The sequence below is a fragment of the Dioscorea cayenensis genome, chromosome 15 (assembly GCF_009730915.1).
Source record: "Dioscorea cayenensis subsp. rotundata cultivar TDr96_F1 chromosome 15, TDr96_F1_v2_PseudoChromosome.rev07_lg8_w22 25.fasta, whole genome shotgun sequence".
Classification (NCBI taxonomy): domain Eukaryota; kingdom Viridiplantae; phylum Streptophyta; class Magnoliopsida; order Dioscoreales; family Dioscoreaceae; genus Dioscorea; species Dioscorea cayenensis.
This window is the reverse complement of record NC_052485.1, coordinates 23117495-23133654: the sequence shown is the minus strand read 5'-3', so window position 1 is coordinate 23133654 and position 16160 is coordinate 23117495. Positions and strand designations below refer to the sequence as shown.

Below are 16160 nucleotides of genomic sequence, written 5' to 3'. Positions count from 1 at the left end.
TTTGTCATATTTTATATATTTCAAATTTTTGTTATTTATTTTTTAATTTATTTATATTTTATTCGCATTCCTAATTTAAAAAAAAAAATTCCCAATTTGGAATTTTGACAACCAGACGTTTGCATTAAAACATTTTGGAAGTTATCAAATTGCACAGCACTGAAAAGCCGTTTTTCTCCAACAAGAAAGAAAAAAAAAATGGTCTTTTTTTTGTTCGACCCTTCCATTACTGTGGATAGGAAAGAGTGGGAATCTCCCTGGCTTTGTGGGGCTTGGGATCTTCTCATCTTTTCCACTCTTCTCTACAGTCTTCTTCTTGTTTTCTCTGATTCCAATCAGCAAATGGTAAGAAATCATTCCCTTTATGAGTTTCTGATGGACTTTCTGATGCTTTTGATCTTTGGTGACTTGAAGTTTATTGTTCTGTTTATTTCCCGCTGATTTTCTTGTGTGTTTTGGCCTGCTGAGTGATAAAAAGAAAGGATTTTGTTGTTTGTTGATGTATCATTGGAAAAAGTTTCAGTTTTGATATTGTTTTTGAGTTCAAGTTTTTGGCTTTTGTTCCTGCAGTTTGATTCATTTAATACTTTATGAATATCTTTGTGTTGTAATTTTGCTTCCTTTGTTGTTCCCTTGTGCTTGCTAGTGATGTTGAGTTGACTGTGTTCTTGTTTATAAATTCCTGCTTTTATTTGAGATTGTTTTTGAGTTTAAATTTCTAGCTTTTTTTCCTTGAAATGATGCAACTTGATTCATTTGAATATCTTTAGGTTGTAATTTTGTTTCCTTTGTTTTTCCCTTGTGTTTGGTAGTGATGTTGTGTTGATTGTGTTATTGTTAATCAATCTCTGCTTTTATTGTTTTTGGTTGCAGATATGAGTACTTCTTGGGACAGTGATGATGAATATATGAAATTTATTCAGAGGATGAACCCTCCAAGGTTTGTCTCTTGTTTTCATTCAATTGTTCATCCCAAATAAATTCCTCTAAAATTTAATGCTAAATTGATGAGAAATCTAAGAGTTCTTTATTTGTCTTTTGGTGTTTCCTTAGGGTTGTCATTGACAATGAAGCAAGTCAGAATGCAACAGTAGTTAAGGTTAGTTTCCACTAGTTCTGCTGGGGTTTTTTGGTGCAAGAGATATATTTAGATTTCATTTTCTATAGTTATACGTATTGATGATTTTCATATTGAAAAAATTGTGTTATTTTCTGGGGATAATAGGTTGACAGTGCAAATAAATATGGAATACTTTTGGAAGTAGTTCAGGTCCTCACAGACCTGAATCTTATCATCAAGAAAGCCTACATATCATCAGATGGGAAGTGGTTCATGGATGGTAACAATGCAAAAAGAATTTGCTTTCTTTCTTTCTTTATCTGTTTTTTAAATTTGGTTTTGATTTCTAGTTTGGAACAAATTTATAAGATGAAGATGTTTATTGAATGTTGATAGTATTCAATGTGACCGATCGAGATGGAAAGAAGCTTAGGGATGCAATTACAATAAATGGGATTGGTGATTACATACGGAAGGTAGAATATGAATGATTTCTGTTCTTTTTATCTGAATTCTGCTTACTTTTGTCTTCCTTGTCATTTTGTTTGTGGTTTTAACAGTCATTGGGAGCAGACTCTTGTTTTGTGCCAACACGGAGGCGGTCAGTGGATGTTGCGCTTTCAACTGACCACACCTCAATTGAATTAACAGGGACCGATCGACCAGGCTTGCTCTCTGAAGTGAGTGCAGTGCTTAATGACTTGAAATGCAATGTTGTGAATGCCGAAGTATGGACGCATAATACCCGAGCTGCTGCAGTGATGCATGTGACAGACGATTTAACTGGCTCTGCCATTACTGATCCTGAAAGGCTTTCTAAAATCAAGGAGCTCCTTTGCAATGTGCTAATGGGGAGTAACAAGGTCCAAGGAGCAAAGATGGTAGTCTCTGGGGAGGTCACACACACAGAACGACGACTCCACCAGATGATGTTAGCTGATCGAGACTACAAAAGGTCAGATAAGGATCTTTTCGATGTGAATGTCAGACCCAGTGTGACTGTTGCCAATTGCTATGATAAGGACTATTCTGTGGTTATCGTTAAATGCAAGGACAGGCCAAAGCTTCTCTTTGACATAGTTTGCACTTTGACAGATATGAAGTATGTTGTTTTCCATGGGAATGTAGATGCCGAGAGTCCTGAAGCTTATCAGGTATTGTAAATTTCATCTGATTTTGATAAAAGTGTTTTCTTGCCTTAAATTCTTATGTACATTTTCTTCTTTTGTTCCTGAAGGAGTTCTTCATTAGGCATGTAGATGGATCCCCTGTCAACTCTGAAGCCGAGAGGCAGCGAGTAATCCAGTGTCTCGAAGCAGCAATTGAGAGAAGAGTATCTGAGGTACTACTCACCGTGCCGTCTTTTGTATCTTTTTCCATTCACACATTCATTAATTCTGTGATCAAACTTATTTACTGACATAAATTACTGAAGCACAATGAATTTGTTGTTTTCGTGGATGGTTTTTTCTGCTTTTTTTTTTACTGGTCTCATTCATTCTTTCAATATTTATCATAATGTACAGATATGGCACAAAGTTGCTGAGGAAGTAAATTGTTTCATCTTCTGGTTATTTACCAAATGCTTTCAGGGTTTGAAGCTGGAGCTGTGCACAGGTGATAGGGTCGGTTTATTAACCGATGTCACCCGAATCTTTCGCGAGAACAGCTTGACTGTCACAAGAGCAGAAGTTTCCACCAGAGGTGGCAAAGCCATCAACACATTTTATGTTCGTGATGCCGCCGGCAATCCAGTTGATGCAAAGATAATTCATTCTATTCGTCAAGTCATCGGCCAAACCATTCTTCAAGTAAAAGGTTACTCCGAGCATCCGACCTCCTCTCCTCCACAAGAATCTCCTATACGATTTCTCTTCGCCGGACTTTTCAAATCAAGATCTCTCTGTAATTTCACATCAGTTCTGTCTAGTTCTTAAGCATATGCAATCAGTCTTGTGTACACATTTATATACATTTTCCCTTCCTGTAAATCTCATCACATGTACATGAACCTTTGCCTTGTAGATGAATAACATCTTCTGTTGTTAAAAAACATCTTATGTTGCTCTGGTTGAAAAGAAACACACTGCATCTTTTCTTCAAAATTTGCATGCTTTAATCATTGTTGAAATCATTCATATGTTTATCCTTTGGATGTCGGCAAATCTTAATTTCAAAGGGCAAAAGTTGAAAGAAACAATTAATTTAGTCAAACTTAGCCACGAGGTTCTATGGTCCCGTACACATATTGGAAGTGATTCTCTCAAGAGATGTCTTCTGATTCCGACATTACTTAACTATCGGTCTTGTAACTAGATGTCATTTCCGGAGTTAATCGCTTTTTATTTTTTTTTAAATGTCACTTAGTAAGCACTTCAGTATTTTTATTATTTTTTCTCTCCATATCTAGTGGGTCCTTTATTTGTTTTTCTTCTTGTTGTATTTTTTAAAACTCTTTTATTTTATTGTATTAATGCTTAATTCATTCTATAAATAAAAATAAATAAGAACTAAGTAATGATGTATAGATAAAAATATGATACTCACTTATCTCATGATACAATGAGTAACAATTTAATATAGGGACTAATCTAATATAGTACGGATGAAAAAAGTGATATTTAATGCATCCAATAATTATAGAGAATATATTTGTACATTTTATTCTTTCTCATAAAAGTAATAAATTTTATTTCACTAAAATCAATCCATTATTTTATAAATTTATATATAATTTTTTAATTTAGAAAAAAAAGGTATGAAAATATAAATTTGATAAGGTACTAATCACAGAGAGGTCAAAGAAAGGAAAGGAACGGTTATTAAACGAGACTAATTCCAACTTTTGGTTTTCCAATAAAAATGTGCAAAATTTTAAAGAAACCGTAAAAAGGGACCCGAAAAAGAAACCCGAAGACCGCGCTTTCATAAAATTCACACCCACACGCGGGCTCTCGTTGTACGGATCTCTCCCTCCCTTTCAAATTCCCCCAAAATGTGCGAACCCTAGAGTTCTCGATCACTCTCCGACGTCGACCTCGATTCGAATCTCTCTTGTCTTTTGGATTGAAGAAGCCTTTGATTCGATTCTCAATTTCTCAGCCAGGTCCGTTTCCGTCTATTTTTCTATCTCCGGTTCGATGTGTTTATTTCGAATTTTATACCTGATTTTTATCCCCCAAATTTTGATCTTTTTCGCTGTCTTTGATCTTGTTTTTGGTTTTGGCTCGGCTGAAGCTAATTTGATCGTTGCCGTGGTTTGTTTTGTGGATTTATTTTGATCTTTTTCGTTATTATTAGATGCAATTAGGTTGATGAAACCCTAACTCTTGAATATTCTCATCTTTGGTGATGGATTTGTTTAAATGTTGGTTTTGTTTATTTTGGTCAGAAATTCAGTGTTTTTCAGAGTCATACGCTGGGATTAGAGTGTTTTGCTGATGTGAAACGGGAGAAAAGTTGGATTTTGCATGTATTTTGGCGTTCTGATTGTCGTTTTGCAATTAGTGGATGGAATTCGCTGCAGAGGAAGTGTGATAGGATGTCAAGGGGTCAATCATCACAGCCGAGGCCTCGGCCGATGAGGAGGGGCCTTGAGAGGTGCCAAAACAAGGGGAGTTCTGATAATGGAGAAGTTATAGATGTTGAAAAGATTGATGTTGTTGTTATTGATGATACAGAGAGTTCTTACTATAGGACTAGAGGTAAAAACAAAATTCCTAGTTTCGTTATTAGTATTGATGATGAAGAGGAAGTGGATGCCGAGCGAAATCCTGGTGGAGTCGGTTGTTCAGCTGCAGTTGAGGGTTCGGACAGTGATGGTGATTGTGTTGTGTTTGTTAAAGAGGAGACTGTGCCGTTGAATTCGAGGATGAAAAATGTGATCTTCCCTGAATGTGGTTCATCGAGAAACCGCTTTGGTTTGTATACCCCATCAGAGGATGGGTCATCAGAAAATGGCTCTTCGGAAATAGAACTGTCTGAGAGTGAGAGTTCTGATGCTGAGAGCTCTGATTGTGAGATTATGGATGGTTCTTCTGGTGGTATTCGTGAACTGTGGGAAAAAGCTTCACTTAGGAAGAAAATTGCAGAGATGAGTAGGTATGAGCCTGAGGATCGTGTCAGTGCCTCTGGTTCAAATACTGATCCTGAATCCCTTTCGCCTGAGACAACTCAGGACAAGGCTGAGGTGCGGGATTGCTTTAATGAGTCACATTCAAAGAATTCTGAACAAGTACCTGTTCAGTGTAGAGAATCCTGCAGTGTAAGGGAGGGTCCCTGTCCTGGTAAGGATACTGCCACCAAGCTTAGTGAAGATTCACGTACTGCTAGAGGGAAATATAGTGTTGTAGATTCGTATCCTGATGCTGGAATGCATTGTGATGATCCTATCTATAACCATATGGATGAGCAGGTCTCTGAAAAGAGAGTTAATTTACCTGGTGAAAATGCATTCAATTATAAGGGAGATGCTACTGAAGATGTAGAAGTACCCCAGAGAACACCTGCATGCGATGATAAATTGCAAACTGATGTACGTGCTGGGAATGACCAATTTACATTCCCGGATAAGGGAGAACAAATTCCAGTGGAAAATGCATTTTTACCATCAGAGCTACCTAATGAATACATTTCTCAAGATAGAAACGGACCTTCTCCTGCAAATTCATCATCACCTGACCCTCAACCACGAAATATGAAGGATATTTTTTCTGGGGTTACTGGTCCTGAGAACAAGGGCAAATTGACTCCAGAACCTTCCTTAAATTCCAAAGATCAGCGCCGTGCAGATGTTGATTATGGGACTTATCCTCAAGAGACAAATGATTTTTTTCCTGGAAAAAGATCACTGCATGATCCTCAACCTTCCTCTACAAATGAGGATTTCTCTGAGGTTACTGGTTTTGGGGGGAAAAATAAAGCCTCAAAACCTTTCAGCGACCCCCAAACTCAGCAAGTAGATGTTAATGATGAACCTGTTTCACGAGAGAGTGATACGCCTTGTGAAAAAATATCATCATCTGACCCCCAACCTTCTTGTAAGAATGAGGTTTTTCCTGAGTTTGTTGCGTTTAAGGGTGAGGAAAAGGCCGTTCCACCTTCATGCTATCCTGAAGCTCAACATGCTAATGTTAATTATGATCCTAATGTAGACAGTGGTAAACCTTGTGCTGAAAAAATATCAGTATTCCACCCTCGACCTTGCTATGTGAATCAAGTTTTCTCTGAGGTTGCTGGTTTTGATGATGATGAGCAACTTGCTGTCAAACCTTCCTGCAACTCCAGAGCTCAGCATGCAAATGTTGGTTGCGAAGATATCCTTCAGGAGAAAGCATACTCAACTCATGAAGAACTATCTGCAAAGAAAAGTATGGATTGCAGTTCTCAAGCAGAAAATACAAAAGTGGGGTGTATAGTAACCAAAGAATCTGAGGCTGAAAATGAGGTGATCGGTGATCGGGAAAAGCACAAGGAGTCTGATGAGTACAAACGCGCTCAAGAGGAAGAATGGGCATCCAGGCAGAGAGAGCTGCAGCTTCAGGTTTGGTAGTTAGTTTTAAAAATAGTAGCTAATATTTTCATGGCTGCATTATGATTGAGTTGGTTATTTAAGAAAGCTCTTCTAGTAATCACAAGTTTTTTTTCTTGCTTCCTTTAAAGCAGTTTTTTACTTCTTTATTTGTCTAGGTTAAAATTATTTTCAATATTTTAAAATATTTTAATGTTAACTGTCTCTATGTACTGCCTTGTGCACACTTAACAGTAGGGCAGAGATGCACTTAAATATTGAAATATACAAGTGTGTGCATTGTTTTCTTTTACTTTTATTATTTGTTTGCTTATACTTGAATTTTATACTTACGTAAATTATGAAGAGTATAGAATTAGTGAGCAACTAAAGCCTGTCAGAGGTAAGAATGACCAGAAAAGACTTGGAAATGATTATCGCAAGATATCATTTTCAATTGGATGAATGCCTTCTAACTGCCCTAAAGTTATGACTGCACTAAAAAATATCACTATCAACAGCTGCGTCCTTGCTTTTGACCACCACTTTGGATTGTTATTTCTTTTCTATTAATCTGGAGTATATAATTATGTTTGTGATGATAACTGATCAAATATTTATAATGGTGCAGTCTGAGGAAGCACTGCGAATGCGGAAGAGAAGAAGGATTGAGGCCTTACGTTTGATAGACATGGAGAGGAGGCAAAAGCAACGGCTGGAAGAAATGAGGGAATCACAGAAAAAGGTATTCTGTTGTGCCTTTTGCAAGTATATTCCAATATTTTATTCTCAATACTTCATTTGTATACTTCCATCTTACCTGACCTTTTTCATCATACTTTCACTGCCTTATTCATGTGAGCTGTGGTTCTCTTTTCTAACTTTTGCCTTTAAATCTCAGGTTGAGGAAACAATAAATTTGAAAGAACAGTATCGTGCTGAAGTAAGGAAGGAGCTTGAGCAAATGGAAACTAGATATAGAGACTTGGCTTCACTCCTGCGTGGATTAGGCATCCATGTCAGAGGGGGTCAGTTTCCATTGCCTCATGAGGTCAGTTGCAGATATCCAGAACAGTTCCGCAACTCTTTTTTATTCTAATCTAATTGAACACTTGAAAAATATATTTCAAGCATGAAAAACAAACTTAAGTAGTGCTTCTCAATACCTGCTCTATGTCAATCTTTACATGCACGTTAGATGATTATAAGCTGATGTTTGCAAGTGTTGGCACCTAAAGGTGCATCATATTGAACAAATTCGATTATGTTTAACTGTTAGGGTAAATAGCCTAAATGATCCTCTACTTTTTCATGTGTTTTTATTTCAGTCACCTAGCTTTAAAAAGTAATGATTTTGGTCCTTTATCTTTAGTTTTTGTTACGATTTAGTCACCCGATCATACACTGATAACGGCGATCGCGTGTGACATACTTCATGACATATCTTTGCTCAAAGCTGGCATTTGACCTGGTATATGCCACATATAATCACTGTTAACAGCGTACGCTCGAGTTACCAAATCGTAACAAAATCTAAAGATAAAAGACCAAATCGTAACTTTTTAAAGCTGAGTGACCCAGATGAAAACACACGAAAAATAGATGACCATTTAGGTTGTTAACCCTAACTGTTATAATTTATTGTATTGAAGGAGCTTGTAAACAACTTCAAAGAGATGTATAGATGTTAATATCTACTTCCCTCATTATTTTGTTATACTTTTGACAGGTACACTCTGCCTACAAACAAGCCTTATTGAGATACCATCCAGACCGGGCTTCAAGAACAGATCTACGTGGACAGGTTGAAGCAGAGGAGACGTTCAAACTGATTTCACGCTGTAAAGAGAAATTGCTGCCAATTTCATACTGAAATTCCTTAATTGTTTTCCTGTCATCACCAACCATATGTGTAGTTTCTTGATCAATGAAGATTTTGTAAATTTCTGCATGATTTCAGTTACCATGGGCTTGAGACATATACAAATCACGAGTACATCATGTATTCTTGTAGCTTTGAGGCTCTTGTATCTGCTGTCTAGTATTTAATTAAGGATCAACTCTGTAGCCTTTCTATTGTGACTCTAGCTTCTTTTTCTTTATTATTACCTTTGAATTAAGCCATAATGCAAATGCTGCAGTTATATACTTTTTTTTCATCATCTTTAATTCCAGTTTATTTCTTCTCCTCTGATTTTATTTCTTCAAGTATAGAACATACATCTCTACTATATTCCGAAATAAGCGATGAATTCCTCACATTAATAACTCAAAATAACAAAATATACAAAATACAAGCACAAGAAAGCTGGAACTTGCACAATCATAATGCGTTCATTTTCTTCTTTTCCTCCCTTTTCCGAGTTGCCCGGATTTAAATGCTTGCTCCAGTTCTAGGAGAAAAGCCATGGAAAAGCCGGAACTTGCCTAGTCATGATGTGTTGTTCATCTTCTTCTTTTCCTGCCTTTTCCGAGTTGCCCTGATTTAAATGCATGCTCTTGTTCTTGGAGAAAAGCCATTGCCTTCCCATACTTCTCTGTTCTTTCTTCTTCCTCCCTCATTCTATCCTTTTGTTTAACTTGGAATAAGTAGTGATTATCTTTACGCAACTCACGCATTGCGCCTTTCTTTTCGCTCTTCAACCGTTTCTTCATCTTTTTCATCTCTGCTCTTTCTCGATCAGGGTCATAATCCCTACCCTTTACAAAGCTGTGCAACAACAAGCACATTCCAACAATGATTAGTAAAATCTTTGTCATAAGTGCAGGAATGTAAATCAAACAGACCAAATTTGCATATAGGAAGGGGAAAAAAAAAATGGAAATCACAAGCACATTCTCTTACTCTTCCTCGAATTTTGGATTTAAGAGTTTGATAGGCTCTGGTTTCTGTTTTCGCATCTGCAATGGTTGCCTCAGTTTCTGGTGTTCATCAGTTTTCTTCTTTATGAATTCGACAATATCTTCCAAATTGTTTCGTAACAATTGTGGAATGTTGTCATTCTGCAGAACTGCAAGTAATAAACCAGAAATTGGAGAAAATATTTCTGTAAATGAACTTAATCCTTCGTATATGCTGATGAATCCTTTTAATATTTCAGCCATGAATGCAAGAACAGAGGCCCTGCATATATAATCAGGAAGTTAAACCTAATCGGCAACATTTAATAGAACCGGTTGCACAATCCTCAGCCGGGCACAGACTAACCTGAAGTCATCAGATGAAAAATATGTGGACTCTGCTTCCATGTTCATGACCTCAAAAAAATCAAGAGCGTGCACCTCAGACTCTTGGCTGCAGATTCGCAGCCAAGGTTTAGTTGTTTTTAGCTCTATAGTATGATACATCTGACATGAAATAATTCCAAATTATCTTAGCATTAGTGCAAAACAACTTACTACACAATAGATACCTTTCAACAGCTATGTATGGTATCAAAGCTCACAAAGCAAAATAAAAGGAGAGTAATACCTGCGAAAGATTCTTCCGTCCAGGCTTTAAATCTATGGCAGATATCAGTAGAACTTGCAGAAAGTTCAGGGCCTCAGGACAGAACTTGTGAGATTGTTTACAAACCTACAAAGAGTAATAGCTTGATTACACATTTGATTCACATCACTAATTCTAGAAATCAAGTTAGATGTCTGCACTCTTGGTGGATAATTATATGTCTAGAGGCAATAACGAAACGTATTATTAAAGCAGGGAATCCAATTCCTAGATTTTATACTAAAAGGGAAAGTTAGAAGAAATGAGGCTTGAAGCATTGTCAGCTAGATAACCAATTAGAGATAATAAAGATAATGCAGAGAATTCACTTACATTTAGCATCATAGAACACAAGAATGACCCAACAACAATGTCTTGACCAGAAACTATGGAGCAGCGCATCAGATATTCACACATCAAAAGAGCGGCGGGCGTCATGACTGCATGACGGAAGTCAGAGCATGGAAATACCAATGACCACAATCTCAACAGCAACAAGGTCTTCAAAGATGGCCAGCTGCTCTTATCTGCAAGAAAATTATAACATGTCATCACTAAAAAAAAATATAGAGAATCAGGGTCTGTTCACCAATTACACTAATGCAGTGCAATGCTACGTCTCACTGTCAAACCTTGAAGCTTGATATCTGTACAAAATCTAGTTCGTATGTGTGACAGACGTTCTCGCGCACAAATAGCAGCATAAAATGGGGTTTCTCCACTCATCTCCATCAATGGTCTCACAAGAGAATTTATCCTCCCAATATTTAATGGCTTTCGAGATGCTAAAGTTGCAAAATACTGCAATAGGACACCATAAAATCCCTGCCAAATCAAGTAACTTGTTAAGCAATAATTGAACTAGAATCAGTTGAACTTAAAATAACAACCATTGTCCAATATTCTCAATGATGTATCACAACTAACCTCCAGAACATAGTAAGGAACTTTTAATAGTACAACTAAGAATATGAACAGAAAAATATCAGAAACATTTATATCAATGTTAATGGCACGCTTACTTGCATTTTCCAACGGTTTTCAGCAGTGAGTTTTATTGAATTGCAGGCTCGAATTCGATTAATTGCCTCAACTACTTCTGCATCTGACCTATTATCCAGCAATGAGCATAATTCCACCAAGTTTTTTGGGACTTCAATAACGTAAGGAAGTGTCTCTTGTTTTGAAAGAAGCCTCCTAGCAACATCCGCCTTCTGATTATCTGAATTCATTTTCCTGACTTTCATGCCCTTTGCATCATTGTCATTCAACTCCTTTTCTTCAAGTTCAGCTTCATCATTTGTGCCCAGAGCATCATCGTCACTTTGCTCCCAATCTTTCACAGAGGGAATGGCATCAGATTCATTGCCACTACTGTCATCTTCATCACTATCTGCTCCTTGATCATCTTCCTCACTATCTGAACCCTCTGAAGTGACATCTTTATCTTTATCACCTGCTGCATCTTCTCTTTCATAAATGTCATCAACCCACCCCTTTTTATTTGCTGTTTCCGCACCCACAGAAAATGAATCTCCAAGATCATCGCCAGATAAGGTTTTGCGCTTCTTTATATCTGGCAGTTCATCATTATCACTACCCTCGCTGCCCTCATCAGAGTCATCAGCCGCAAGCATCCTATTCTTACGCTCCTCCTAAGGATTATAAAGAAAATTAGGCAACACATCCAATTATCACGAAGTTTGAGGGTGTGTAAATATGTACCATAGCTATGATTTATTTGATAAAGAAAAATATTGACATCACATCATTATCAATTTGAAAAGTGTTTTTAAGAGAACCTCTAACAATTCAAGCCTTTCTTTTTCTTCTAGTGCTATTTCCTCAGGAGTTTTTGTCCGGTCAGACGGCCGAGCACGAATATCATGCAGCATCTCTTTGACGAGTTTGTCATATGCATCAGGTTGTTCCTGCAAGCAAGAATCTATGTGTTGAAATGAAATTTCACAGCATATATAAGAGAATTTTAGCCTTCTGATTTTAAAAACTGGAAAGAAGCTTTAGAAATAAAAATGGAAGAAGATGAACAAGGCATAGTTATTAACTTCAAAGAAAGAAAAATGATATTGGCTTGAAAATCCAGAACGTCAGCTGCTAAAAGAAACATTTTGCGGTAGTGATAAAACTTGGAGATGGTTCAGTTTGGTTGTGAACCACCAGACCTCAATAAGCAATTAAAGTTCATCACCAAACAAGGACAGAACTCAAAAGAAAAAGCACGCTTTCAATCCACTTACAGCTAAATTCTAAAACTAAACTGTTTAATATATAGCAATCTCATTTTTTACCTTCTTAAACAATTCCTTATCCACTGTAGTTTTTTCTTCTTTGCTAGTTTTCCCTGTGGGGTTCTTGTTCAATAGAGCCTTTAGAGCATTCATCTTAGTTGGTTGAGTTAAGGAACGTAACGCTTCTGATTGAGCCAATGACCTGAAGTCCTCATCCAATTTTTCCATTAGGTGTCTATCCTCTTCTTTGTCCTTCGCTTTTTGTTCCTGCAACAAAGTCATGAATAAAGCCATCAGGTAATCAACCCTAGAATAAAAAATATTGATGAATTTACATTAACAGTTAGCATATGGGATTGAAGTTCTTACATCAGACTACAAGCAGTGATAATAAAGAGTGGTAGCAATCATTTTCTCTCACTAATAAGAAGCTCATGAACTTGAATTCAACACAAGGTTTATAAACCATCTAGATAGATAGGAATGCAAAATGAAGATCATATAAAGGAGAAACAAAGTTATATCACTGAAGAGAAGTTTCCTCATCAGAAGAGCATTGAACCAAATTATAGTAAACAATTTATCAATGAAGTAAGCCACTAATGCAGAAAAATACATCTTGTGAGACATCATATATAAAGTCAAATAAATAACCTTGGCAGCTACCTATGATTGAAATTCACGCTTCTATTTTGGCATTCAACATGTCCTAAATAGCTTTTCTTCTGAATACCTCTCAAATACATGGATGTATCATTATCAGAGTTACTAAACCAATAGCAAGGGTATAAATGTTAAATTTGAATCTTTCCCAAAGAGAATATGGAATCAGCAGATGTAGAATCGTAGATAACATGTAGAGAATATAACAACAGCAACAGATGCAATTTACATAAAGTTACAGGAATTACACAGTTAACTCTATGAATGAGACATTACCTTGAAAAATTTACTCTTTTGAATAATCTCCATCATCACTTGTTTCTTGGTTTTATGGGTCTACATACAGATAATTACAACATCAGACAGCAATATTACTGATGGAACTTTGAATGGTTGGTAATTGAATCGAATAAATGGATAAACAATGAAAATGATTGCTCAAAAACCAAAACATATATACATTCTCATTTCCATCCTGGGAGCTAGTTTCCAATGAGTCATTCATATCATGTGACGGAAAATGTTTTGAGGAGTCTGCGACATCTGCGAAATACATAACAAAATAATACAAGTTAGGAACTGGGTGAATTATCACCAAGGTGAGGTTCAAACTATTGGCCACATAAAAATGTGAGATGCAAAAACACCAAATAATTACACACGACACATTGAACAAGTATGGATAATTATCAAATTATAAATGGTAAAATATCCTGTAAAGTTGATTTATATCTGATAATCACAATTAACAACACATTCCACTCAAATAATCAACCTATTGTTCAGAATTGTGAATATTGGGTATTTACAAATGAATGCTCTTTATTGAGGCATAACCACAAAAACACATTTGGCAAGGGACATCAAATTTCAAAATGCCATGTTCGCCAAAAGTTAAGAGGAGTTCAAACAAAATCGTTGAATCAAACTATGTAAAGCAAAGCACAGCAAATGGATCACAGGTAACCATAGAGATACTCAGAGAAAAGCAAAACACCAGATATCATGCACCAAAATTGAAAGAATTTCATGCTCTAGAGAAAACTTCTAGAGCTCAAATTGTTTAAGAGAGAATACATACTCGAGAGCCGTATGTACTCCTCAGCTTCATCCTCATCATCTAAAGAAACATTGTCCTCAAAATCATCTTTTGCTGAAAGTGAATGTGATTGATTAAAGGCGGAATCATCATCATCATCTTCTTCTTCATCAGGCAAATTGAACTTGCTTGATCTTTTCAACTTTAACTAAGGAAGTACAACCAAAATGACAATCATAAGGAATCAAACAGTAATGCATGTAGCTAATAAGGAGATATAAACTTATGGAAAGGCGAGGCTTTGAGATGATGAAAAAGTCCTGAAAGGACTGCATCTAAATAGGCACTTAATGCAAAGGGAAAAGGAACCCACCTGCCGCTGGCGTTGCATACGGAGGATAGCCTTGTCAAAGTCTTGAAGTGTGTCATCCTTCTCTCCAATTCTCCTATCAATGAACTTTGATGACTTGCCACTCTCTTCATACTCCTTCAACAGTGACTTATTCCTCTATTTTCCACATACAAAGCACAGAATAGCCGTAATTATTACAAATGTTAACTTAATATCGAGCTAAAAACCCAAAACCACCCATTTTATTCCAGTTCAAACTTGATTAAAATCAAAATCTCTACATAAAAACGAAGGCCTTTTTCCTCAAGTGCTTTAAAATCAAAACAAAAACCAATTAAAACTGATAAAAAAAAAAAAAATCCTTGATCTCCGTCTCTAAAACAAAACCAAAGCTTTTAAAAAAAACAAATTTAACACAATCAGTCCATAAAGGAAAAAGGAAACACCTTCTCAATAGCTTGTGATCGAGCACGCCCGACGCGGCGTTCCTCACCCTTACCGCGCCTGCCAATAATACTGAATTTGCTGCGAGACCAGATAGTCTCAAATGGATTTGGTTTTGAAGCTTTCGAGGACTTCATGGCGGCAACCGCAGGACCATTTACACCCCGCTTCTTTCCTTTCTTCTTGGACGGAGCTGAGGGCTTAGATTTGTCTCTCGCTTTCGCCATTGAAGGTTCTCCGCCTCAGAATAAGCGATCAAATCGGATCTGGAGAAGAAATCACAGCAATAGAACACCAATTTCACGATAGAGAAGAAGAGGAGATGACCGGCGAGAGGAGGAGGAGGAGGCCGCCGGCGAGAAGAGGCGGGGTTTGAGGTTTATAGGGACGAGAGAGAATAGGGTTTAGGACGAGAAACCGGATCTAGAGAACTAACGGGTCTGGATCCGCATCCGATAACAAATAGTTTTTTTTTATCTATAAATTAAATTCACAGAAAAAATATAAACTTCTATTAATTTTATAGCTCAAACTTGGCCTCAAAAATTAATTCTAGAGATTATTATTATATATTTCAGAAATAATTTTTTCTATTTTATCCACAAAATCAAAAGAATTTTTAATTCTTATTAAGTAATAGTCGTATTGCTAATTGTGTATATATATCTTTAAAAGAAAATCTCATTTCATCTGGTAATTAACCATTACCTCACTAAAAAGTCATTTGACTAGTGAAAAATAATTATTTTTTACTCAACTTAATATTCTTAATTATCTGTTTCTCTTAAATATTTTTATGAGGATAATATATATACATAAATTTATATTTAAAAAATGTAAATTTATTTTAAAATACATAAGACATAAAATTTAAATAATAAACCTATAATATATATATACGCACACACAATATTAAATGCATAGAATTTGTATAATTAAAATGTGCAAAAGCTATTGCATTTATTTTCTATTCCTATGAACCTAAACTATGTATTTATATGATTTTTCTTTTATTTTAAAGAAAAGATACACAACGAATAAATTAAAAGAAAATTCAAAGCAATTGCAAAAATACCAAATTTAACCACAAACGGTGAGGTGAGGAATAAAACAAGAATATCATTTAATTTTTTAAATACCTTAGACATAAAAACATGCTTTATTTTATAATAATCAAATATAATTATGAAAAAAAAAAACATAGTATGGACTGTTCTACACTAACACAGCCAAGACAAAAGTGAATATAGGGATGGCAATTTTCAGGTTGATTTTACCTTGCCCAGCCCCGTCCTGCCTCGCCCGTCCCCTATAATATAGGGGGTAAATGAATTTTTTTTAAATTTTAATAAAT

General features: G+C 36.1%; 3 protein-coding genes across 5 annotated transcripts; 2 read left to right on the top strand and 1 right to left on the bottom strand.

Moving 5' to 3' along the window:
• The first annotated feature begins 191 nt into the window (after window positions 1-191).
• LOC120277360 (ACT domain-containing protein ACR4-like) lies at window positions 192-3128 on the top strand. Of its 3 annotated transcripts, none has more exons than XM_039284172.1 (8): window positions 192-345; window positions 874-940; window positions 1054-1099; window positions 1226-1340; window positions 1457-1536; window positions 1621-2214; window positions 2298-2402; window positions 2653-3128. In XM_039284172.1, exons 2-8 carry the CDS (start codon window positions 876-878, stop codon window positions 2995-2997), a joined length of 1350 nt encoding a protein of 449 aa, XP_039140106.1. In that variant the 5' UTR covers window positions 192-345; window positions 874-875; the 3' UTR covers window positions 2998-3128. The 3 variants fall into 3 exon arrangements, with proteins under 3 accessions (XP_039140106.1, XP_039140103.1, XP_039140105.1); XM_039284169.1 differs by having other exon boundaries at window positions 2587-3128; XM_039284171.1 differs by having other exon boundaries at window positions 868-940; window positions 2587-3128.
• Window positions 3129-3967: 839 nt separating this feature from the next.
• Window positions 3968-8717, top strand: LOC120277520. The gene is made up of 5 exons (XM_039284381.1): window positions 3968-4166; window positions 4460-6602; window positions 7201-7314; window positions 7471-7620; window positions 8299-8717. The coding sequence occupies exons 2-5, from the start codon at window positions 4602-4604 to the stop codon at window positions 8440-8442; spliced, it is 2409 nt and encodes an 802-aa protein (XP_039140315.1). The 5' UTR covers window positions 3968-4166; window positions 4460-4601; the 3' UTR covers window positions 8443-8717.
• A 93-nt stretch (window positions 8718-8810) lies between these two features.
• Window positions 8811-15184, bottom strand: LOC120277519 (nucleolar protein 14). The gene is made up of 14 exons (XM_039284380.1): window positions 14809-15184; window positions 14384-14518; window positions 14053-14218; window positions 13432-13514; window positions 13248-13307; window positions 12369-12575; window positions 11862-11990; window positions 11082-11714; window positions 10692-10884; window positions 10393-10586; window positions 10042-10146; window positions 9778-9917; window positions 9415-9693; window positions 8811-9279 (listed from the first exon to the last, which is right to left on the bottom strand). Exons 1-14 carry the CDS (start codon window positions 15031-15033, stop codon window positions 9015-9017), a joined length of 2814 nt encoding a protein of 937 aa, XP_039140314.1. The 5' UTR covers window positions 15034-15184; the 3' UTR covers window positions 8811-9014.
• Between the last annotated feature and the right edge of the window lie 976 nt (window positions 15185-16160).

Bases quoted from the DNA above. Each gene is read 5' to 3' on its own strand.
- LOC120277360 (XM_039284169.1), top strand. From the start codon at position 876: ATGAGTACTTCTTGGGACAGTGATGATGAATATATGAAATTTATTCAG. The intron at 1,341-1,456 runs GTAACAATGCAA...GAATGTTGATAG, and splicing joins TGGGAAGTGGTTCATGGATG to TATTCAATGTGACCGATCGA. The intron at 2,403-2,586 runs GTACTACTCACC...CATAATGTACAG, and splicing joins TTGAGAGAAGAGTATCTGAG to ATATGGCACAAAGTTGCTGA.
- LOC120277520 (XM_039284381.1), top strand. From the start codon at position 4,602: ATGTCAAGGGGTCAATCATCACAGCCGAGGCCTCGGCCGATGAGGAGG. The intron at 7,315-7,470 runs GTATTCTGTTGT...TTTAAATCTCAG, and splicing joins TGAGGGAATCACAGAAAAAG to GTTGAGGAAACAATAAATTT. The intron at 7,621-8,298 runs GTCAGTTGCAGA...TACTTTTGACAG, and splicing joins AGTTTCCATTGCCTCATGAG to GTACACTCTGCCTACAAACA.
- LOC120277519 (XM_039284380.1), bottom strand. From the start codon at position 15,033: ATGGCGAAAGCGAGAGACAAATCTAAGCCCTCAGCTCCGTCCAAGAAG. The intron at 13,515-14,052 runs GTATGTATTCTC...TGTATTTCGCAG, and splicing joins GGAGTACATACGGCTCTCGA to ATGTCGCAGACTCCTCAAAA. The intron at 10,885-11,081 runs GTAAGCGTGCCA...TTGATTTGGCAG, and splicing joins AAAACCGTTGGAAAATGCAA to GGATTTTATGGTGTCCTATT.